Raw genomic sequence first — 26,630 nt, forward strand, 5'->3', positions numbered from 1 at the left:
ATCCTTTGCAGGGACATGGATGAAGCTAGAAACCATCATTCTGAGCCAACTGTCATAAGGACAGAAAACCAAACACCGCATGTTCTCACTCATAGATAGGAATTAAAAAATGAGAACACTTCTACACAGGGTGGGGAACATCACACACTAGGATTTGTCATGGGGTGGGGGCTGGGGGAGGGATAGCATTAGGAGATATACCTAATGTAAATGACGAGTTAATGGGTGCAGCACACCAACCTGGGCATATGTAACAAACCTGCACATTGTGCACATGTACCCTAGAACTTAAAGTAAAATAAAGAAAAGAAAAACATTCACCTACAAAAAAAAAAAGTTATGTTAAGTGAAGGAGGCCAGGCACAAATGGCCATATTTTGTATAATTCCACTTATATGAAATGTTTAGAATAGGTAAATCCATAGAGATGATAGAGACAGAAAGTACATTAGTGGTCACCAGGTGCTGTGGAAAGGGAGGAATGAAGAGTAACTGTTAATTAGTAAGGAATTTATTTTGCAGGAGATGAAAATGTTTTAAAATTAGTTAATAGTGATGGTTGCAAAACTATGTATTATAAAAACCAATGTGGGTAAATACATAAGAATGAAAAAAATAGAAAATAATTCTACACTTCAAAAAGGTGAATTTATGGTATGTGAATTAAATCGTAATAAAGCTGTTATTACAAACATTATAGAGATCAACCTTAGCTGGACCCTTTACAGTGTCCATCAATCCTACCATTATTCTAATTAGACTGCTTTCCCATTCTCCATAATTTATTCCACTCTTCTCATTCTTGCTCAGTACTCTCACTTTTCCCCTCAAACTCCACAGATAACCACATCTCCTATGTCAGAGAAAACAAAAACAATCAACTAAACTTCTTCTGTATCTTGAATCCATATACCCAATTGAATATCTGGACTATTTATAAATATCTAAAATCAACATGGCCATACCTGTACTCATCACCTTCCTCCGAACCTGTTCTAACTTTATAGTTCTTTAAATCAAAAAAAGGCACTACCAATCTTCATCATTCTGGCTCAAACCAAAAACCTAGGAGTCAGATCTCATATCCAATAATCACTTAAGTCCTGTGGGATTGTATCTCCTAAATCATTCTGGATTGTCTCCATTCCTGATACCACTGTCCTACGTCTGGCTACCATTTTCTCCCATCTAGACTAATAAGACAATCTTTCTAGCAGACCTTCACAATTTATTTTAACTCCCTTCTATTATAATTTATGCTCCATACTGGGGTCAAAATGAACCCTTAAAGAAAAGAAAATCTAATTTCATTCCTCTGTTTAAAACCCCAGGCATTAGGAAAATGGGTCTCAAACTTTTGTGTGCATAATAATCATCTAGAAAATTTGTTCAAAATGAAGATTCCTGTGTCCCACCTGGACTGTTGTGGTACTATTTGTAGTAGATAGTTAAATATTACAATTACGGTTATTTTTATGTGTAGGACAAGGACTATGACACCAGGAATGCAGAAAGTAAGGAATTATTTAGGAGATAGAATTTTGCTGTTTTTCTCATTCACATTCTACCATATTTAATACTTTTAGACGTACAAATATTCAAATTTATTCACAGAATATTATTTCATTTAATTATAATAATTACCTTTTCCGGAACACTGATGTGTTCTCTCCTTTATCTTCTGCAAAATTAACTAATTTTGTATCATCAGGAACACTCCTCTCAGGTGCTATCTCAGTGCCAATGTGATTTTTATACTTCTGAGAACCATATGTCAGCTTGCCAGCAACATGTGATAAGTCATTTTTACCTACCCCTTCTAAATTTAAATCATCCTGTTCATATTTATCAGAAGGAAAGGCAAATTGGAATTTTTGTGTTGGTGAAATATAATTCGTGCCTTCATTAGTTATCTTTAAATTTGATGTTAACATTTTTGGCCTCTTTTCCTGACCTACAAAAAAGGAATATATTAATTATTATGCGTTCTCCATTAAAGAAAACTTTCAAAATGATGATGAAAAACTTTAATAAAAATTCCAAGTTAAATATGAAAGCCAAAAGCAAAGCACTAATAATAAGATAATCTGTAATACCATATACAGTTTTAAAATACAGGTGATTGTTACACTTATGGTATATTACATCATTAAAAGACACTCAGAAATTAATATGGAATTACTGAATTAAATTGGAAGTTTATATGGCACCTGCATTATAAAATAGGTTTAATTACTTTCTGACCCATAACAAATTATACAATTATACAATTATGAAGATTTACAATTTATATAAATGATTTACACACAGAAATACAATGACCAATTATATACAATGTTACCAAACACAATTCATTATTAACGTATCTAATGCTTTTAAGTTTGTAATCTTGCTTCTAAAATCAAAATAAAGGAATGTTTTCATCAGAGTGACAGAATTTTAAAGGTTTCTTTAGAGGCTTTACAAGAATTTTTAGGGAAGTTTAGGGGGAATTTGGACATCTTACTAGAACTTAAATTTGCTTTAGCATCTATGTATCTACATTGTACTCTATGCTATATATTATTTGATGTAAGTATATATATAACATATACGTAAATTATGAAGCTTAATAATAAAATGTATGTGCATGAACATACAACCCAATTTAAAAATTAAAATTTTAGTAATATTACATTATGTCACATACATTGTTTGAATGTGCTTGTTTTTGAGCTTTCTAAAAATGGTATCACACTATATTTAACCTTCTGCATCTCCCTTTTTTCACTCAATAGTTCTGGGATCTGGTTATCAGGCGATCTTACCTTTAGTAAAAGGCAAGGCAAACTGAACAGCAGTGATAGGAGTTTTAATAGTCACAGAAAAAACATTCATAAAACAAAAATCAAAGTGTGTGTAATAGTGTATTGCGTGCATTTATGTATGCATATGTATGTGTATTACATGCATAGAGAAGAAAAATGTTTTAAATTTTAAGATTTGGTGGGCACTATTTTGTTTTTGGGGGTATGTATGTATTTAGAGATAAAGGGGATCTGTTTATTTATTTATTTAGAGATAGGGTCTCACTATGTTGCCCAGGCTGGGGTGCAGTGGCTATTCACAGTTTCCTAAGTAGCTGGGACCTGTAGCTCACCAGCTTGGTGAGCACTCTTTTTAATAAAAGAAGGATCCGATTTTCATTTTATTTCATTAAAATAAAGACATTTTCATTGTTTGCATAATAAGTACACATATTTGGGGGGATATCTGATATTTTGATACATGCACACACAATGTGTAATGATCAAATCAGAGTTTTACAAAAAATATTGCCATGAACTGTATGGGTTTGGCTTCACAACAAATAAGTGATAATTTACCCAACAGTTTATTACTTTCTTTTTTTTTTTTTTTTGAGACGGAGTCTCCCTCTATTGCCCAGGATAGACTGCAGTGGCACAAACTCAGCTCACTGCAACCTCCGCCTCCTGGGTTCAAGCCATTCTCCTGCTTCAGCCTTCTGAGTAGCTGGGACTATAGGCACACACCACCATGCCCAGCTAGGTTTTTTGTTTTTTTTTTTTTGTACTTTTAGTAGAGATGGGGTTTCACCATATTGGCTAGGCTGGTCTCAAACTCCTGACCTCGTGATCTGCCCACCTTGGCCACCAAGACTTTCTAATTCTTCCTCTAACTCCTGAATATCTGAAATTTCTGAAATCAATACCCAATATGACCATACATATTTTGGGGGCATATGCAATATTCTGATATATGCATACACAATGTGTAATAATCAAATCAGGGCTTTAAAATAAATATTGCCATGAACTGTATGGGTTTGGCTTCAAAACAAATATGTGATAATTTACCTAACAGTTTATGACTTTCTAATTCTTCCTCTAACTCCTGAGTATCTGGAATTTCTGAAATCAATGGAGCAGGAGGGAGAAACCAATCCAATGACTTTTCATTATCTGGATGGCTATATAAAATATAAAAATGTGAGTACATATGTTAATAAAGATATAACATGATAAGCTATGTATTTATTAAACATTACTCAATTATAGACTCTTAAACATCCTACAAATTAACTTTCTGTCAGCACTTTGATTTATCCCTACACAGTAGTGTTCTCAACCTTTTACCCTTATGTATCATAGGATTAATGAAACCGCTGTGTGAGATATGCTACCTAAATAATGGCAATAACTCTATATCCTTTTCTCCAATTCAAATGCAAGTAACAGGAATCTTAAATCTGCTCCAATATAAAAACAAAGTAGTAAATCATTCTCAAACTTTAGCATTTTAACTATTACAAGTAACAAACTACTTGACATATCTCACAACTAATCATGGGTCATCAATGTGTAAATGACACCATTACCGATATTCCACAGCTGGGATCCCCAATGCCTGGGCTGCAGACTGATACTGGCCTGTTAGGAACCTGGCTGCACAGCAGGAGGTGAGCAGCAGGCAAGTGAGCATTACTGCCTGAGCTCTGACTCCTGTCAGATCAGCAACAGCATTAGATTCTCACAGGAGTGCGAGCCCCATTGTGAACTGCACATGAGAGGGCTCTAGGTTGCATGCTCCTTATGAGAATCTAATGCCTGATGATCTGAGGTGGAACAGTTTCATCCTGAAACCATCTGTGGAAAAACTGTCTGCAAATTCAGTCCCTGGTGCCAAAAAGGTTGGGGACCGTTGTAGAGTATTCCTATAACATTATTACAACTTAATGTCCTAACCTAAATATTCTTAGTCCAGAACCATCTACAAACTACAGAAAAAGCCAAGAAATCATTTGAAACTGACAATCTCTTTATAACCTATAGTAATTGAAATTTTTGCCACCCTGTTGGCATCATTAACTACCCCTCCTTGTCTTTCAACTGTGATCGTGTTAACTGATACTGCTTTAATGGTTCCTTTCCCATCAAAGTTGACTTGTTCTTCATTAGGACAAAAAGATAAGTGTTGGGTGACAGGAAATAAAGTTGAGAAGAGCATCATATATTTTGTCTATACTAAGTCCCAAAGATTTTACGATCTAGTCATTTAGGATGTTACGCTCTCTAAAGTGAGAGACTCAGTCTTTTACTTTTCTGTCTCTCAGAGCACCTAGCACATAGCTATTCTGACCATATTTTCCAGGTAAAAAATCTACAACGCATTATCTGGCAACGTCTGACAGACTGTTTAATAACAGGCCAGATCTTTTAAAATTTAGGACTATGTCAGAGGGTCCCCAAAATCACCCCCAGTTCAATAATTCCCTAAAATGACTCATAAGACTCAGCATACAGTCCTACTCATGGCTACCAGGACAAACTCTAGAAAAACCAGGCATGACCTTTTAAGAGTCTTCTCCCAGCAGACTCTGCCGGAGGCACTTAATTATCTCAGTAATGACTTAGGACAATACCCGTGAAATGTTGCCAAAGAAGGGAAGCTCTTCAAGGACTCAATGCCCAGGTTTTTACTGGGGGCTAACTAACATTAGCATAAGCATCCCCTGTCTGGCACACACCTAAATTCCAGAATCTCAGAAAAAAAGCAGGTGTTCACATAAACCATATTATTTGTATAAACAGTTTACACACAGCAAGCCAGTGTTGTCAGTTATGGAGGGGATCTTCCTGAAATCTAAGTTCTCAGACGCTAGCCAAAGCCAACCTTGCAAGCAGGCCTTTTCAAGAACAGCAGTTTAGGCTGCTATGTTAACTCTTTTCTACACAAGGACTATTTCAGAAAATCCAAGAAAGAGGAATAATAGCTCTACTATTCTGCCTCTTAATAAAATCAAATCTTCCTTATAATTTCCCAATCTTTTTTCCAGAGGTGACATCATCATCCCAGTCACCCAGAATCCAAACCACAGTATCTTTTTTACTAAGTAGATCTAGATACATACTAGGTCTTACTGTATATTCCTTGTAATGCTTCTTAAATTCATCATTTCCTTTGTGTTTCCATGGTCATTAAAATAATCAAGGCTCTTATTAACTTGTCTTAACTGCCCTCACTGCCTCCACGCTTTCTAATATATTTTACAAGTTCCTACCACATTCATTTCGAATTGCTTTCATTACTCCATTCAAAATCCTTCAGTGGCTTTCAAAGATTGCCAAACCTCCTAGTAGCCTTAAGACTACCTTACAGTTTTAACCCTCCTACACATACCTTATAGTCCAAACTAAACTGAACTCCCTGTTGTATAACAAATAGATAATGCATTCCATCTCTCAACTTTTTTTTTCCTTCTGAGACAAGAGTCTCACTCTGCCGCCCAGGTTGCAGTGCAGTGGTGAGATCTCAGATCACTGCAACCTCCACCTCCTGGGTTCAAGTGATTCTCATGCCTCAGCCTCCCCAGTAGCTGCGATTACAGGCATATACCAACATGTCCGGCTAATTTTTGTATTTTTAGTAGAGACGGTGTTTCACCATGTTGGCCAGGCTAGTCTCAAACTCCTGGACTCAAGTGATCTGCCCACCTCAACCTCCCAAAGTGCTGAGATTACAGGTGTGAGCCACCGTACCTGGTTACTCCTCACCCTCATTCAAAGATATTTACTCAGCTTGCCCCTGTGCCCTGTCCCCCTCAGACATCTACCTACAGAAGTTCCACTATTTTATGCATTCATTAATCCATTCAGTAATTATTTATCGAGTACTATGTGCCAGGTATTATTCTAGGCACTAGAGCTTATATTCAAAGGCTGGCTCAAATCCTACCTTTTCCAAGAAATCTCCCTAGGTTCCCAAAGATTTTCTCCTCCGTTCTTCTTATAGAAGGAATCTATAATATGTATATAGTCTGCCTTGAGGTGTGTGAATGTACAGATAGATAATAGCAAGAAACAGGCAGATAAGTAGATGGATAGCTTTGACAGATATTTGATACTCCCTCTAGATTATAAACACCTGAGTTTTATTTTTATGTCCATTTACATCAGCAGTACTTAGCAAAGTCCTTTACATAATTTCAATAAATATTTGTTGATTTAATTCCACAGCCTTTAACCCACAGTGAATTATATCCAAAATCCTTATTCCAGCACTTAACACACATCACCATCTAACCTCAACTTAGAATTTCTAACTTTATGTCCGTCCCAATGTTTCTCCCTCATGAATCGTCTATTCCAGGCAACTTCTCTACACGTTATCCCTTACAAGTACCATGAATTGTCCTATCTCCATTATTTTTCTCTTGCTCTAACACTCTACCTTCAAATGCCCAGTTCTTCTCTTCCTATAGGAATTATCAAATCCTTCAAAGCCTCCTACAGCTTCCCCCTACTACCCAAAAAGCCTGACTTGACTGTGTAGAGCAAGACAACCTTCCTTCCAAGTCTGAAATTTCGTTGCATGAACATATGCTTCTCATTTGCTTCACACATATTTTTGACTATATTTTCAGAAAAACAACCATGTTACAAAATTTGCATTGGCCAGTCCTGATTAACACATGTCGCCCCAGTTGGATGTGCTTTTTCACTCTCAAAAGTGTCCCAGTATAGATGGTTATTTACATGGTCATATTATTTATTAATGCCTTTCCATTTGTGTGTTTAATCTCAACTAGATTTTAAGTATTTTGTAAGTAAAAGTCTGTTTCATCCTTTTTATAACCCTTTCAACTTTCAATCAATATTTGAACAAGTAAAATAATGAGGCAATAAATGTACCTCACTAAAATAGGATAGTACAATACACTAAAAATACATAGAAAATTCAAAATTGAACAATGCACATGAAAATCCATAAAAGCCAGTATTTAACATACTACCTACTCTCCAGTCTTGTTTTCTTTGGTCTCACATCTTTATTCCCACCCCTACTTCCTGCCAGCACTTAATGTGCCTATCATACTTTGCCTTTGGCATACTGTTCATTGTTTCCAAATGGTGATGTCATTCCTTGTCCTGAGCTACTCTTTAAGCATTATTTCTCATTTTTAGCTTGGACAAAAATAATTCGAACAAACCAGAAATGCAAATAAATGCAACCAAATAGGCAATAATCGATTCTTGAGTTTCACTCTGTTGCTCAGGCTGGAGTGCAGTGGCACCATCTTGGCTCACTCCAACCTCTACCTCTGGCTTCAAGCGATTCTCATGTCTCAGCCTCCCAAGTAGCTGGAATTAGAGGCATACGCCACCAGGCACGGCTACTTTTTTGGTACTTTTAGTAGAGACAGGGTTTCACCATGTTGGCTACGCTTGTCTCGAACTCCTGACTTCAGGTGATCCACCCGCCTCAGCTTCCCAAAGTGCTGGGATTACAGGCATGAGCCACTACGCCAGGCCCAAATCTATTCTAGTTTTTAAATCATAACATTTAAGATGTTAAACTTCAGTTACTCCCCTATACTACTGGTAAGAGAATTCCATGTTTACCAAATATGTAACTGAAATATCGTTCTGTTGATTCCTCATTTTTATTTGTATATTTACCAGAGAGAAAACTAAAACTCACCCAAATTCAAAAAACCCTAAAGTAATACACTGTGTTATCAATCTTTAAGGGAGACTTACTTTTCAACTTCATCTGGTTTTTCAAAAAACAAATTATCCAAAGAAAACAAGCAATCATTTGATTTCAGCATTGTTGAAAACTGGACTTTGTCATAAATCTACAAAATATGGAAAAAGTAGTTTATAAAGATGTAGAAAAATATTTCTGTATAAACTATAATCACTAATTTTCCACAGTCTCCTGTAAAATCTAACCAAAGGCTATCCTTCCAGCTTCATCATCTGCAGCTTCCTTCGAAGCACTTCAACATTCAAATACATTATTCTCTGTTTTCCACTCATTCATGTATTCAAACTTGCTCCCTTCTCCTCATAGTGCTCCAATGCTTGGAACGTGTCTTCTTCCATTCTCCAACTGGCAAATTCCTCCCATCCTTCAAGGTATAGGTCAAATGTCATTTCTTCTTCAAAGGCTTTTCTGAATTTGTCTTCTTCCTCAAGGCAGAATTAATCAGGCTTCTTGGGCTCTTAATATTTTGTTCACACCTTTATTTTTGAGTTAGGACAGCACATTTTATTGTGAATGTGTGCACCTCTTACAATATACTATGTACATATGCAGGGATTTGCTTCAAAATAAAGGGGAGAGATGAAGGATTATTGAAATAATATTGACAATGAGTTGATCACAGCAAAAGCTATGTAATAGGTACATGGGGTTCATTATAATATTTTTTCATATGTTTGAACTTTTTCAAAATTAAAAAATTACAAGTTTAACATACATATGCATATTTACAATCATATTACATAATGCATATACTACATATGTTTACATTCTTTTTCAAAAGATAATTTTTGCACTCAGAGATATTATCTAAACACAAAGGATAAAAACATTCAGCAATGGCCACCTTGGAACATAACAAAAATCTGGGGCTGAACAAAGATGCAAATGTGATTAAAAAAAAAAAAACTAGTCTCTAGATACATACATAGCTCCCATTAGAATTATTTTTCCCTGCATATCCCATTTTTTTCTAAATTCTTAAACATCAAAGAACATTCTATATGACAAACCATAAAATCAGATGAATTGCAAAACATAAATCACATTTCTGTTTCTTCTGTTTTAGTTAATAAATTGTAAATTTGTCCTCAAGACAGAAACTACAATCGAAGAAATTGTATTAATGCCATCTACTGGAGAAATACGCATTACCAAGTCAGATTATGTCTCTCTAATTTTGAATCCTCCTTGATGTGGGGATGAGATACAAGTGGGAGTGATGTGGGGAAGGGAGAATGTTTCCACATACACTGCTTGACAAATGCTGCTGTATGAGAACTAAACCTATATACATACTTTAGGGCTGTTCTTACTGATATAGAATATCGTGGGGGTTTTCGCTGTTTTCGTTATTGGGTTCTTCCCCCTTCCATCTGTTTAATATAATTGCCCTCTTCATTTTTCTCTATCTATTAATCAGTTACCAACAAAAACAAGTATAAAAATGAAACAAATTAGTGTGGTTCTACAAATGTCTAAAACAATTTATAAGCAAAATAGAAGCCTAGGATAATAGGGCAGGAGGTAGAGGGAGTCATTCAGAAATATGCGAAGTCTTTAACAGCTTTAAGTAAACAATTTCAGAACTTGAAAACAATTATCTGAAAAAGTATAAATGAAAATGTTAATCACGTTTTTATAGTGCCCAAAAAGTAACAAATAAAATGTTCCCTTTCTAGTTTTAGGAAAACTACGTTCAAACAAAAGAAACTTTTTCTAAAATAAATCTCACCAGACCACTTTCATATGGCTTTGCTACCTCAGAATTTAAGTCGAAAATCTTAAGGCTAACATTTACACACTTGAATACTTTCTTCCCAAAGCAACTACAAATAGACAACAAAACTACAAATTTAAAACATTTGGGAAGAAAAGTGTTGCATGAACTAACAAAAACCTCCTATACAAACAGTATATATTTTCAAAAGAATTTTTGATTTCTAGTTCTAGCATACAAGAATATAACTTGTTTTGGGTTCAGAATAAAAATATCGTGTACATATTTTACTTCTTATACACTCCTATGGAAAAAAACACCCCGTATCTAAAACTGCATCCTCTCATCCTGCATTATTTTTGTTCATAACATGAATTGATAACTAACATTATAGTATATGCTTAGTTGTTTATTATGTTTCTTCCTTTAGAGCAAGCATGGACTTTTTGCTCACTAATGTGTTCCAATAACAGAATAGTGCCTGGCATACAGTAAATGGTCCATACAAATTTATTGTGGAATAAATGCATTAGCAATAACCAGTTTATAAAAATAATGTTAAATAAAAATAATTTTCTGTTAACTTAGAAACTTAAAATTTGACCAATCTGAAAAATGTCGAACTTTTTTCTAATTCAGGATTTATGTAAATAAAATCATGAAGGTTCTAAAAGATGATGAATTTAGCACTTTCATTATGTAAATAAATCTTTTTTAAAAAAACAAACACAGGTCCTAAAAGGGACCTTGCTACAGTTTAGTATCAGTTTGATGTGAGGGGATGCTATTTTAAATTAATTAAAGTTCTAGGTTTAGATTCAGATTTTCTAAGTTCCCATTATTCATTATTAAAGTTTTAGTTTCAGCAGGTGGCACAAAATTAGATTGCCAAACACAATAAACAATATCCCAGGTAGTTTTATTTTTAAGTGTCTGCTCTGCTATAATCACTGTTAAAATACTTTTTGAGACTACATAATTAGCAGTGCAGACCTGCACCTTCTCTAATTATATTAATGACAATCTCTACTTAAATATTAATACAACTAGATACAATTAATCTCTAGTTATATTAACAATTCACCATTTTGTCTTCTGTAATTTTACTTATTGTATAAAATTATTGTATACAATAATTGTATAAAATTATTGTATACAATAATTGTATAAAATTATTGTATACAATAATTGTATAAAATTATTGCATTGTATACAATTATTGCATTGTATACAATTATCGTATAAAATTATTGTATTGCATACAATTAGTGTATAGTATATTGTATAAACTTATTGTATAAAATTGCGGGCCTATTACTTATTTCTTACTATTTTTACTCAGAAATATACTCCTTATTTTAAACGTACAGAAACTCAGATACAAATTATTGATTTGCTAGAAATGTTTGTGAGTTACGGAAGAAGTTGGGACCAACATTTACAGGAATAACCGACCGTCACAAATAACTGCAGAGAATTTGACAAAGAAGGAAAAATCAACGGGAACAAATTACTCCGAGGCTCGGCCTGGGAAAGGACCATACAATTGTCGGAGCCCCAGATGTCACCCCCTCTCCCCAGGCACCAACGGGGCTGGAAGGGTCCGGCCGGGAACCGAATCAGCACCTACAGCAAAATAACAGCTCTGTGGATTTCCTAAGGAGAATATCCTACATCCAAGGCAGAGGCCTTAGGGCCCGGAGAGTGGCGCAAGAACGAGACACAGGGGCGCGTCACTCCACCCCCAGTTTCCCGCTTCCTACCACCGCTGTGAAACCGGCGGCTCAGACAGGTGGGTACGTCCCCTCAGAGCTCGCTCAGGGGGCGCCACACACCAGAACACAAGACACCAATCAGCCGACTCTAGGGACGGGCCGGAAGCACAGTCAGTCCCACCCCGCGGGGAACTGGGCCAGTCCTGCGCGCGAGCGGGCCTCAAGCCTCACGGCTGTCTGACTGGAAACGCGGCTGAGGCTCCTGGCGCCGGCCCGCGGCCTGGAGTCGGCTGGTGACCAACAACTCGCCGCGCCCGTCCGCTGCCTGCCCGGCAGATGGCTCTAGAGATCGACCGCTGCCTGGACGGCTCGGCAGGGTCCCCACTTCCCCGCGGGCGTCGGGCCCCGCTCCCCACCTTTTCCGCGGGCGTCCGGCCCAGTCCTCACAGGACTCCCTGCGGGCAGCTCCTAGGCCAGTCGAGCGCCGATTCATCAGCCCCTCGGAGGACCCTCCCGCCCCGAGCCTGGCTAAGCCGATCTCCAAGCAATGGATCTCCCGAGCCCCCAACGTCTCCCTTCCTACCTTTTTTCCTCCAAAAGTTTGTAACTGTTTTGAATATATCTCTTGCAGGTTACTGTGTCTATTCTCGTTAAATACAGCTCCTCATCCTGGGTTCTAAGGGTCTACTAAGTGGTACCCTTTCCCTAAGGGTACAACAACTACACAAACACACCCCAACCTGCCTTTCTCATAAAAATTAGCCAGGCCTTAGCTCTGGGACTTCCAGTCTCTCCGTACCTGAAAAGTGTTTTACCTATATTATTTATAAAATATAATAATGGCACTCATGAGGTCCGTATTACTGAGGAACTTGATTCAGAAATAAAGTTAAATTTCAGAAATAAATGTTCTAAAACACAATGATCTTTAAATATGTTTAGTCAACATGAATTTATAAAAACACGGCAATAATGTGTTCTTCGACTTTAAACATGAACAAACTAGAAGTTATCCTTTTAAGTTTCTTTAGAATTGTCCTCTGAAGATTTGGCAGGGAATGTTTTGTAGATGATAAAATAGCAACGAATCAATGATGCTTTTCTTGCAGAGACATTTATCCTTCCTTTGGAAACCCCCACCTGTGACATCTAGGGCCAACCTACTGCTGTCTGACTGCCCTATTCCTGTTCTCTTTTTTCCTTGCAGCTCTACTGTTAATTAGCTGTATGACCTTGGAAAAGACCCAACCTTTAAGTCTTAATTCTTCATCTTCAATGATACTAATAAGCTCTAACTCCTAGATACTGCTGCAAGGGTTAAATAAAATAATATTTGCAATAGTCCTACCACACAGTAAATGCTCATGAATATTAATTTCTTGCACCTTCGCTGAGATGTAAAATTATTCCAGTAGTTGGATAGGCCAGTTATTTGGATACTGATAAAATATCAAGTCTTTGTCTCTTGGAGAAAATAACATTTTGATTGCATAAACTATTCTTAATAGAAAGGTTGAATCATCATTCCTCTCAAAAATACTGGAGAGGAAAGTTACTTTCTGTAGGCTGCATAGAGGAAAATAACAAAACCATGCATTTGCTATAGTGAACCCCCCAGTGTGTTGAAATTCATACGTTGAATTCTAACCCCCTGATGTGATGGTATTTGGAGGTGGGACTTTTGTGAGGTAATTAACTCACAAGGGTAGAGCCCTCATGAGTAGGATTAGTGCCCTTTTAAGAGGCCACAGAGTTAGTTCGCTCTTTTTCTGCCATATGAGGATACAGGAGGACGGTATCTGCAAGCAAGGAAGGAGGCCCTCGCCAAATACCGGATCTGCCTGCACCGTGATCTCGGACTTCTCAGGCACCAAAATTGTGAAAAATGTTTGTTATTTAAGCCACCCAGTCTATGGTAATTTGTTATAGCAGCTTGAACTAAGATAGGGTTTGAGTGATAGAATTGTAGAATTCAGTAACAAGCAGGTATAGGGGGAGTCTTACTGTCAAAGCACACAGTAGCAAATGGCCACCATGTTCATAAACAAAAACATTCATTCATTCATTCACTCATTTATTCAAGAATGCGTGGGGAATCTATAGAGCCTTACCTTTCTCTTAAAATAATGTAGTAAAAATGTCAAAGCTTCAGTTTTTAAAAGGAAGCCTCAGGACGGTGATAAAGTTACTAAAAATCCCATTTTGGGGGGAGAGATTGCCATGGTTTTTAGTAATATTGCCACGTTTCTCAAGAAAACATTTTAATCCTAAAGATTTAGTTTTACAACCAGTGCAACAACGTTATAAGCAATCCTCCAAATTGAGTAACATAACTAACAATTGAAATATAGTCTTCCCAATCAACTTCTGGCATGACAGCGTAAAGAGCTCTGCTAACTGACTTCTCAGTGAAATTGGTGAAAATTCTCGAAAAATGACTCAGACCCTCTGGAAATGATCCTAAGGGCAAATAGCAAAAGAAGAAACATCTCTTCAGGTAAGAGATATAAAAAATTGGTAAGAAAGGCAAGGGTCTGTGGTATTTTATCCAAGACTCCCAAGTCCCAGCTTAGCGAGACAGTCTCCATTCTAGACAGCTGCAGCCAAGAATACAGAGCGCTCTCTGCACCCAGCTTCCACTAGAAGGCGCGCTTTCTTCCTTTCTTTCATTGTGGTAAAACCTGAATAATATTTATAATTTTAACCATATATAAGTGTATAATTCAGGGACATTAAATACACTCACAATGTTGTATAACCACCACTCTTATCCATACCCGGAACTTTTTCATTATCCCCAATAAGAAATTTGTGCCCATTCAGGGAGGGGAACATCGCACACTGGGGCCTGTTGCGGGGTGGGGGGGCTGGGGGAGGGATAGCGTTGGGAGAAATACCTAATGTAAATGACGAGTTGATGGGTGCAGCAAACCAACATGGCACATGTATATCTATGTAACAAACCTGTACATTGTGCACGTGTACCCCAGAACTTAAAGTATAATTAAAAAAAAAAAAGAAAGAAATGAAATTTCTGCCCATTAAACAGGAACTCCTCCTTTTCCCCTTTCCCTAATTTCTGGTAGCCTCTATTCTACTTTCTAATTCTGAGTTTACCTATCCTAAGTACTTCATATAAGTGGAATCATACAATATTTGTTCTTCTGTTTCTGGATTATTCACTTAGCACAATGTTCTCAAGGTTCATCCATGTTGTAGCATGGATCAGAATTTTACCCCTTTTTAAAGCTCAATAATATTCCATTGTATGTGTATACCACATTTTGTTTATCCATTTGTAATCCTGGCTAATGGACATTTGAATTGTTTCCACATTTCCACCTTTTGGCTATTGTGAATAATGCTTCTATGAACATTCGTGTGTAGATATCTCTGTTCAAGTCCCCACTTTCAATTCCTTTGGATATGTATCTAGGAGTGGAATTGCTGGGACATATGGTAATGCTATTACAGCCAATGCCATGAGTTCTAGCTAATATATCCAACATAACCAAAATTTTCTTTACTTTGTAATGTCCACATCTTTTACACTCTGATTAGTCAGTAGGAATTAATATTGAAAAATTAGTCTCAGCCTGGGCAACACAGCGAGACTTCGTCCCTACCAAAATTTTAAAAACTAATCAGGTGTGATGGTGTGTGCCTATAGTCCTGGCTGCTTGGCAGGCTGAGGCAGGAGAATGGCTTGAACCAAGGAATTCCAGGCTGCAGTGAGCTGTGATCCCACCACTGCACTCTGGGCAATAGAGCAAGATCCGGTATCTAAAAAAGCAAGAAAGAAAAAGAAAAATTAGTATTGGTGGCTCTAGAGAAGCAGGAACCAAGAACTGTTGAGGTTTCAAGACTATTTTTCTGCAAGTGACAGCCAGAAATGTGTTGTGTTTTTTATTGTCAGATTTGAACAAGAAACAGTGAAGAGATCATTTGGGAAGAAACTGAGAATTACAAAATTAATTTCTGAGAAAAAAAAAGCAAAAAGGAAATAAAAGTAGTTTGATATGATGGGATTCTCAAGAGGAAAGAAAAGTTTAGGGAGTTAGGCCCAATTCAGTAGATACTTAAATAACAAAAGGAAGACTGAATTAAGCACAAACCAAAAAAAAATCTTTCTGTCCTTTCTTTCTTTGCTTTCTTTCTTTCCTTTTTCTTTCAGTTTCTCTTTTTCTTTCACTTTCTCTTTTCTTTCTTTCTTTCTCTTTTCTCCAATCCTCCCTTCCTCCCTTCCTCCCTTTCTCCCTTCTTCCCTTCCTCTCCTTCTCTCCTTCTCTCTTTCTTTCTCTCTTTCTCTCTTTCTCTCTTTCTCTCTTTCTTTCTTTCTTTCTACAGGGTCTTCCTCTGTTGCCCAAGCTGGAAGGCAATTATGTGATGGCTCACTGTAACCTCATGGCTCACTGTAACCTCAACGTCCTGGACTCAAGCAATCCTCTTGCCTTAGCCTCCCAAGTAGCTGGGACCACAGGTACATATCACCACACAACACCCTGCTAATTTTTTTTAAATTATTTTTATTTTTTGTAGAGATGAGGTCTTGTTATGTTACCCAGGCTGGTCTCAAACTTGTTGTCTCAAGCAATCTGCCCACCTTGGCCACCCAAAGTGCTCAGATTACAGGTGTGAGACACCATGCCTCGCCAGGATAATTTTTCTTTAGGAAAGATTTAGTAAGTATCTATGTAACCGAGAACATAATGACATAAATTAATTAGAAAGCAATTCCTTGAGTTCCAAATGGCTAAGGAGAGTGTTTAATGGTCTTGTACAAGATCCTATACTCATATTTCAGAAAATCTGTTTTTTTCTCTTCTCAGGCAGAAATTGACTCTTCCCACCAAAGTGAATTTAAAATATCTTCTGCTCTCCAAAGTCAAGAATGTTGATCCTAATAGAACTGCCAGACAGGGTGTTCCAATTAGGTCTAGAATTAATGCACCATAGAACCACAGCCAGCTAAGGTATATTACAAAGAACATAAGCTTTCCATAGAAATCAGTTAAGAAAGATTCAGCATTCAATGGCTGTTCTTTGTACTTGACTGTATAAGTAGATTCTAAAATGTGTTAACACAAACCCTGAACTAGTAAGCAAACGTCCCAGCACATAAACTTGAGGACAAAGGGAATTATTCTGCACCAGCATAGATTATTTCCTAAGTAAAAATTAATGCCAGTTTCTTCAGGAGAAGTATGTGGGGACTCATAACCAGCGTATGTGTATTTTATGGTTAGTTGTATTCAGGTTTGTGAGGCAAACTATAGATACTTCACATTGAGTATACTAGGTTTAGTCGTTCTTAGCAAATTCTTTTGCCATTATTATAAAGTCCCTATGTAAATAAGAATTAACATATTCCTTCAGGTGGTTGGTGTCTGGAGTAGACTTTACCTGAGCATTATAATTAAGAATCTGGCATCCAGAATCTTATATAAAATTGTATTAATGAAACATGCAACATATTTTATCTTCAAAAAGATTATTTAAAGGAACTTTCAGAAGCCACTGGCAGATATCTTTAAAAGATATTTAAATGTCAGAAATCAGAGTAGAAAACATACTTTTAAAAAAGCATTTTTGTTATGTTTTGTTTTGTTTTTTGTCTCAGGCCAAAAAGTAATTGGCAGGATCTTGCAGCCATATGATCAAAGATTCATTATTATTATATATATTTTGTCCAGAAATAAGATAGTTTCTACAGGTGATATAATTTTGTAGTTAATCAAGAGATATTGCAATGGTACAAATAACCAGTTAAGATACTGAACAAATTGATGTGTAGACAGAACAAGAAACAAGAAACACTATGTAGAAGCAGAAATAATGCATTTGCCTGGAATCCTTTCCAGGAAACGGGGAGAGGGAAGAGATGCTATCACAACTGGCAGATGATTATTCATTTGTGATATATGTTGAGTTAGGATGCATTTAAGCATGGGTTATCCCATGTTTAAATTTGTCAAAGCATAGAGAATGCACAGTACATATAATAGCATATATTTTAGCATCTCAAGTGATCCTTGGAACAAAGTTGAGAGTGCTGTATACATGTCTACCCAGAGTCTGAAGCCACTACAAAGGGAAATAGACACATCAGTTTTTACACAACAGCTGCCACCACCAATAATCACTAGAGAAGGAAAAGGGGATAAATTTGAACATTTTCTCTAGAACTTCTGGCTGCTCATGGCTTCCACCAGTCCTGAGAACATGAAATAGCTTTCTGGAGGGAGAAGGAGATGCTGAAGTGCAAAAGGAATAGAGTAACTCTTCAGTAGGGAATGAGTGGTGAGGTTAGGACCCTCTCAGCCCAGTGCCCAGCGCCCTAGGGGAGGCACATTCGCATCCAGGGTGCAACAGATGGAGCAAGACACAGCAACAGAAACTGCAGGGACCAGGCTGTGGAGGAGAGGCAGCTTAAGCAATACTCACAGATCATTCCCTGGGCCTGGCCCCACTAAGCCTTCCAAAATTGAGAATCCTGCCTTGGGCGAGATCTGCTAGCCTCAGAACAACATGTTGTCAGGGTAGAGGCAGTGAAGCAGGCAGCAGAACTGTCACCATGGCTGCAGGGGCAGCTCTAGAACTAGGAGCTATGAAATCAACCAGGAATGTAAGCCTGGTTTATGAAAAGTACTTGCAATTATGATGGTTAATTGAACTGATTGCTAAAACCAGGAAAGTTTGTCAAGTCCCTTCTCCTAGTTGTCAGCTGGGAAACCAGAGGGACTATTGGTTAGGGAGTGTCAGAGAATCTAGGATTCCAACAACTGGGGCATGTTCTCAGAGTAATAATGCTTCATGGTTTTTGGTAGGAAATGAGTTACCTGCATTGTTATTTTGCTTTATCTAACTCAGATTAGTGGCCTATGAAATATCAGTGTCACAAAAAAATTTAGTAGCACTCTACAGTTTAAAAGCATTTGCTCATTTAATGGATGGGGAAAATTTCTGAGAATTCATAAAAATGGTGTGTGCGCATGTCTGAATGAGTGGCTGAGGGTAGGCGCCTTGCATGCATGTGTTATGGGGAGGGAAGGACAATGGCATGAAACCAAGCAGATGGAGAACAGACTAGATATATATATTAGATGTTTTAGAACATTATCCTTCCACTAGTAAATGGAGTAGTGTGGGTTAAAGCAAGTCCCAGTGAAAGCGTTCTGCCCAGAAACACAACTCAAAAGGTGAAGGTTGAGGATTTAAGAAAAGACATGGAGACTGAGTGGGAATTAAAACCTCATAAGCCCAGAAAACAATGAGCAAGATAAGAGAGTGATTAATATAAAAGTAAAATTAAAAGTAAAATGAGTTAATGTATATTGGACATCTTTCCAATACCTGTGAAGTAAAAGAGCTATCAAATTGTAAAGTGTCATTGAACATTAGGAACTTTATCTTTATTCACCTGTTTTATGTGTTTCTTAATTAACAGAAAATATAAAATCTGCTACCCTGAAAAAAATGACAACATTAGCTCTGAAAAGGAGTCCTGCCAATTTCTGCAACCTGTGCTCCAACTGTCTATTCCATCTACACATTAGGAATGAACAAGTAGCTCACTCAAGTAGTAGGAAGCTTCTTTTTCCAGCAGGATGGTTTGTATCACAAGTCATTTGGGGGAAGTTTTGACAAAACAAGTTATTTTGTAGGCTATAAGGTATGATACTAGGGAGTTTAAACATATTTTTTTTTCTGGATAAAAGTACCATTCACATGATTTAGCTGATATTTTCCCCAAATTAGGAAGTATCCTAGACATGAATATTTGATATCGAATACAGTGATTTTGCCTGAATTCCCCTATATGTGATCTCCAGCTCTTTCTACAAACCACACCATTTCCCTTGAACAGCAGTTAACACTGATTTTTGTTGTTACTTAAACATTACAATCAGAAGAAGCATATTTTTTAAATACCTGGCTTTGAACAAATTCTCATTTTATTTGTAATATCTACTGCTATCCAGAGTGGACTTAAAGCATAAAGAGTTTTTCTTTCAACTTCATTCCCAAGGGACATCTTTCCAAACATATTCATATACACAAATCACATTAAAATATATATAGCAAAGCATCCTCTAAGCAGTTCCAAATTTTTTAATATTTTATTTTCCCCAGGCTAACATCTGAGCTGCCATATGTTTTGAATTTTTTGAACTCATGGAGATTTTGTAGCAAGTCACAAACCTGCAGGGTCTGAAAGCACATGACTGCATCACTCCTCAGCCTTTTGGCTAAGATCAAGTGCAGTATTTGTTTTTATCAGTTTAAAGCACATAACTGGAAAATCGCCAACATCAGAAATTAGGAGCTAATGATACATATGCAAATAGAAAAATGGATACAAATTAAATGCAAAGCTAAATGATTCTTTTCAAATCATACCAAAATTTTTTTTAATTTTCTATTATTTCTATTTCTAGCATCTAAACAAAAAAAATTTTTAGACCTCAGTAACTTGTGATCAGAATGTCTCAGTTGATTTGTATTTCTTAATTGAGAAAGTTTCTCAGAAGATTCTTACCTATACTTTCATTTCTGGATACAAAAATGAATAAAATCTTAGGTAAATAAATAATTCCAACTCCCTCATGATACTGAGAAATATAGTTATTGCTTTGCTTAAGATTTAAAAAAAAAAAAAAAAAACAGGAAAAAAGAAACTCTCATTGGCAGAGCCAGCAAACTCAAATTTCTGTATACCCGGTCTCCTACTCTTTCCACAGGCCATAATCTTCCCATTGAACAAGACATAGCAGATAGCACTTGGAGTTTTGCATTTGGTTTATAAGGAATATTGACAATAAAGTGTTTTCAAAGGTGGGAAAATAGGAAAGTTAAAAAGCCTAGAACTTACACAATATGTTAAAAAAAAAAAACTGGGGGATTGAGGAAGGGTATTATATAATACAGAGAAGAAAAGGCTAGAAAAAATTGGCCCTTTTCAAATATTTAAGGGACTGTTGTAGTAGAATAAATATTCTTTGCTTATGCTTTTATAGGTATGGTTTCAGAAGGCTGAACCAGTACCGTTGAATTAGGGTTGTTATTGGGGGAGAAATAGATTTCAACTATGAAGAATTATACAAAAAAGATTTTCCTATATTTTTCTTATAAAATTTATTGATGAATAATTTAGGTATAATAAATTTTTAAAATATTTAAATATTTAAAAGGCACAATTTAATGAGTTCTAATAGTTATATATATCTGTGAAATCACCACCTTAACAAAAAAAAAAAAAGAACATTTCTAGGAACCCCCCACCTGCCAAATTCTTCATTTCCTTTACAGTCCATTGTTCCACCTGCCCTTGGCTGCAGGCAAACACTGATCTGCTTTTTATCACTATATAGTAGTTGTATTTTATATAAACAGAATCATATAGCATGTATTCTTTTGTGTCTCGTTTCTTTCATTTAGTCTAATGATTTTCAGATTTATCCCTATTGTTTTATATATGAGTAATTCATTCCTTTTGCTGAATATTATTCAATATAGTTTAGTATTATTGGGGAATACTATTCCATATATGAATAAAATACACTTTTTAATCCGTTCACTGGCTGATGGGCATTCAGGTTGTTTTCAGTTTGGAGTTATAGTGAATAACATTGCTATGAACATTTGTGTAAAAGTTTTTATATGGTCATATGTTTCCATTTATTTTGGGCATGTACCTAGGAGTAGAATAACTAGATTACATGATAGGCATATGTTTACCTTAAGAAAGTTCCATATTGTTTTTCAAAGTAATTGTACAATTTTACATTCCTGCCAGCTGTGATTGAGTTCCAGTTAATTCTGCTTTCCCAACACTTGCTCTGTCAGTCTTTTCCATTTCACCCTTTCTAATGGTTGTAATGGTATCTAATGACTCATAAAGTTGAGCATCTTTTCTTGTACTCAATATCTTTTATAAAATGTTATTGAGGTGTCTTCTTATTGTTGAGTTGAGGTCTTTATCTATTCTAAATACCAGTCAGTCCTTTGTCAAACACATGACAGAGTAATTTCTCCCATACTGTGGCCTGTCTTTTCATTTTCTTAATAGTGTCTTTCAAAGAGAAAATATTTCATGTTGATGAAATCTAATTCATAAATTTTTTTCTCTCATGATTCATTCTTTTTGTGTCTTATTCTAAGAAATGTTTGCCTATGTCAAGTTGGGGAAGATTTGCACCTATTTTATTTTCCAGTACTTTTGCAGTTTTAGCTTATCTTTAGGTTTGTCATACATTTCAGTTAATTTTCCATATTATGTGAGATAAGAGTAGATGTTCTTTTTGTCTTTTTGTTCCCATATGGACATCCAGATTTTCCAGCAGTTTGTTGATTTCATTTTCCCATTGAATTATTTTGGCAACTTCGTTGAAAAATCAATCAGCCATATATGTGTGGTTCTATTTCTGGACTGTAATTCCATTAATGTAAATATCTATATTTTATCTAATTTTTACTTTATACTCAAAGTGTATCTTCATATTTAGAGTACTTCCTTGTAGTCAGCAGGTGGTCACATCTGCTTTTTAATCTATTCTGACAATTTTTGTTTCTTCACTGGAGTGTTTAGTCAATTTATATTTAATGTAATTATTGATAGGGTTGGGTTCAGTCTACTGTTTTATTAATTTTCTACTTCTCATCTCAGTTTTCATTTCTTCATTTTCCCTTTCCTGCCTTCTTTCAGATTATTAAATATTTCTCATATTTTTATTTGAATCTCTTAGCTTTTTTTTTTTTTTGAGATAGAGTTTTGCTCTGTTGCCCAGGCTAGAGTGCTGTGCTGTGATCTTGGCTCACTGCAACCTCCACCTCCTGGGTTCAAGAAATTCTCTGCCTCAGCCTGCCAAGTAGCTGGGATTACAAGCGCCTGCCATCACACCTGGCTAATTTTTGTATTTTAGTAGAAACAGGGTTTTGCCATCTTGTCCAGACTGGTCTTGAACTCCTGACCTCGTGATCGACCAGCCTCGGCCTCCCAAAGTGCTGGGATTACAGGCTTGAGCCACCGCACCTGGCCTCTCTTCGCTTTTTAATCATACCTTTTCACAGTTTTTAAAGTAGTTGCTTTAGGTATTGCAATATATATCCTTAAACTTTTCACAGTCTGCTTAGAGTTAATATAGTACTTCTTGTAGCAATCTAGGTCTATTTACACCCTTTCCTGCCATAATTTATGTTATAGATGTTCTATACATTACTTCTACATAATATTTTAAACCCCTCAAGGCAATGTTCTAATTTTTGCTTTTCAAAATTATATATATTTTAAAGAAATTAATAGAAAAAATAGTTTTCCACAGTTACCCATATATTTAGCATTTCTCATGCTTCTCATTTCTTCCTCCATACCAGAAGCAATAATTTGGTATGTACAATATTTATGTACAATAAACTGCACCTATTTAAAAAATACAATTTAATGAATTATGATAGTTGTATATATCAGTGAAATCACTACCTTAATAAAAAATACAAACAGGACTTACTTTAAGTCTTGTATATTACTAAAATATTGGGTCCAGATATGTGATTTCCTTGAATACACCAAGACTTGTATAAAATGTTCTTTCTAGCCTTATCCAAAACCAGAAAGTAAGATTATCTTTCAGTATCTTACTCTATATACTCTAAATCACAAAATCTCATATTCTGTAACTAACAAGGCTATACTTTCAGTGTGTTAATAGGAACTTTCAAACAAATTTTTAGGATTATTGCTTTATAAACTTACTACAAAAGGGAACTTCTGCTTTCATTTCTTTATAGTAGCTATATCGCTCCCAACTTTCAATGTGTTTGTTTATTTATCATTAATAATTTGACTTAGAAAAGGAGGGAACAGAAAATCTTAAAGATATAGACTTCAAAATCTTAGTCATTTAAAGATAAGTCAAAATTGGGGATAAAAATTCTCTGCAACTGTAATGTACAATGGTAGTTTCAAAAATCATAATTTTCAGAATTTGAGAATATTTTACAATAAATGGTGTACACAACTGTAGTATGAACAAAGTTCAACTATATGTTGCTTTAATAATAGGTGTAAAATAATTTGAGTGATTCTGTTTAACTTTCTCTTTTCTTCCTGGACAGCTACTGCCAAATATCCACCAACATCCATTTTTCTCATCTTTCACATAAATGAATTTATAACTGGGCTTATCTCACTAGGGACAGCATTTGTGACCCCAACTTGCAGTTCAGTGGAATAACACAACTGAGTTCCTGCCAATAAAATGTAATGAAAGTGAAGTGTGTCACTTCTGATTCAGACATTCAGATACATTCTCTTTCCCACCAGTGAGAACTCACAGTGACCCAGTTTTAACCATGCAGATGGCAGCAGTGCCCCAGGGATGACAGTACAACACGATGGATGAAACATGGGTCCTTAAATTATCACCATCAGAAGGGCTGTCTGCCAGCGTGGGACAATCACAGCAGACTATTACTTGGGTGGAACAAACCTTTACTTCTGATGTAGTTTGGCTGTGTTCTCACCCAAAATCTCATTTTGAATTGTAATCCCCAAAACCCCCACTTGTCAAGGGCGGGACTAGGTGGAGATAATTGGATCATGGGTACAGTTTCCCTCATGCTGTTCTTATGACAGTGAGTGAGTCTCAAATGATCCAATGGTTTTATAAGAATCTGGCATTTCCCCTGCCCGCACTCACTCCGTCCTGTCACCCTGTGAAGAAGGTGCCTGCTTCTCCTTTGCCTTCCGCCATGATTGTTAAATTTCCTGAATCCTCCTCAGCCATGTGAAACTGAGTCAATTAAGCCTCTCTCCTTTATAAATTACCCAACCTTGGGTGTTTCTTTATAGCAGTGTGAGAGTGGACTAATACACCTTCCTTTAAAAAAAAAAAAAAAAAAAAAAACTGAATTTATGTATGTGTCTTTGTTTCAGCAGGCTAGCCTTCTCCTAATACACCTTGAGTTCAGTCTCAGTTCTTCTAGGTGGCAATAAGGACAGGGAGAATAGTCAAAGCAGCAGATTCTACAATTCCATGTGCTTTCACACAGGGCACCAGAAGAATGTGCACCTGTCATTCCAAGTGTAAGATTCCTTCTAGGCAGCTATGTGAGTTGATTAGGCACAGAGACAATGTAGACACAAGTTAATGTCTACAGCAACTTTGACCAAGGTTTACAGAAGAAATAACAGATATGCTTAATTCCCAATAGCTCTCTTACATGAGAAGACCAAAATTAACTGTCTTAAAATAATTCACATTTTTCACCTCTTGACCTTATTTTCTGAGACACAAACCCCATGCACTTATTCGCAGTCCAAAGTAAAGCTAAGTGGTCAGGAACACCATTTTGAACAACTCCAGGAGGTGGCATTCACATCAGAGTCTAATTACTGTTTCCTACACATTTTTCTTTATTATAATTATTACCATTAAGGACAGTTTCCATTGTCAGGGATGTTGGGAAGTGGGTAAAAGCCTGAGTTTTTCCACTGAGAATTTCACCCCTTTTTGGTGAAATATGTACCATATTCTTGACTTCCTTACTCTTGAGGGCAAAAGAATGCAAAATATTTTATAGTCCTGCCTGCCTTGTCTCTCTGTTTTGTTTCCCTCTCCTTAAAGTCTCACTGACCTGTACAGTATCTCATGAATTCACTAACTTCCCAACAGTCTGCTTCAAATATTAATCTTGATATATTTCTTCCTCTAATACAAAAGAAGTTCCATCTCAATTTTTATTCTAATTAATATCTGCCTCACAAAACCTCTTTCTCTCAAATCATGAAAGGCTGTTCCTTTTCCGACTTCTTTTTTAAATCTCTGAATGTAGCAGGATTCCTGACTAAGATGGCATTTTGTAACTCTTTCTGTTAGAATGCCCGTTCCCTGGCAGCTCTTTGCTGAGCATTTCTCTAGTGACCTCATGGTCTGTCTTGGGTTCCAGATATGTCAGAGATATCAGGAGCCTCACTAACTGTGTTTGTTCTTCCTCTGCACAGGATTTACCACATCTCCCAGTCCCACTGTCTTTTACAGGATCAAGAGACTAATTCTTACTGTGTGATTAGAAGGGATGTGTCATCCCGGGGCCAAGGCGGTTAACAAATAGTGTGTCTTTTCCACTTTCTATTTGCTCCTTGGCTGTCCAGATAGAGAGGATCCAGGAGGAACTCAAGATCCTAGAAGACAGCAGAATCGTGAGACAGAAAGAGCCTGAGTCCCTGAACCGTCAAGTGGAAAGTCACCTGTCAAACATCTCATTAGACTGTTAAGTGCAAGAAATAAACTATTGTTGTTTTAAGCCATTGAGATTTGGGAGCAGGGTGGTGAAGGGGAGGGGAGAACATTGTTACCACATTGTAGCTTCACCTACCCTAGTACACCATGTAATTTTTCTTCAGTTATACTTGAATATCTTCTAATTGGGATGTTAGAATAACAATAAGGTGTGAAATTAATTAAATCACACAAAAGATAAATTTTAAACACTTTTTCTGAAATGTTTAACTCTAATAATTTCTGCTACTAATTTTTCTTAATACGTTGCTATTCAGGTTATAGTCACCAATGCCTTCTCACTAAGGAGAGAGATTTAGAGATTTGGATGGTCTTAATTCTTAAGCAAATGCTTTAATTGAGTTATAA

The 26,630-nt window shown here is 36.3% G+C and overlaps 1 protein-coding gene across 1 annotated transcript in view; it reads right to left on the minus strand.

The window, feature by feature from the left end:
• Nucleotides 1–12,443, minus strand: part of LOC105541161 (probable ATP-dependent DNA helicase HFM1) — a 22,840-nt gene extending 10,397 nt beyond the window's left edge. The window contains exons 1-4 of the mRNA XM_011982065.1: nucleotides 12,399–12,443; nucleotides 8,541–8,638; nucleotides 3,858–3,970; nucleotides 1,645–1,954 (exon numbers count right to left, since the gene is read on the minus strand). Of these exons, the coding sequence (XP_011837455.1) occupies nucleotides 1,645–1,954; nucleotides 3,858–3,970; nucleotides 8,541–8,611 (494 nt within the window). The 5' untranslated portion in view covers nucleotides 8,612–8,638; nucleotides 12,399–12,443. The remainder of the gene's footprint in view (nucleotides 1–1,644; nucleotides 1,955–3,857; nucleotides 3,971–8,540; nucleotides 8,639–12,398) is intronic.
• Nucleotides 12,444–26,630: the final 14,187 nt, after the last annotated feature.

The sequence above is a fragment of the Mandrillus leucophaeus genome, unplaced genomic scaffold (assembly GCF_000951045.1).
Source record: "Mandrillus leucophaeus isolate KB7577 unplaced genomic scaffold, Mleu.le_1.0 Scaffold2344, whole genome shotgun sequence".
Lineage (NCBI taxonomy): Eukaryota > Metazoa > Chordata > Mammalia > Primates > Cercopithecidae > Mandrillus > Mandrillus leucophaeus.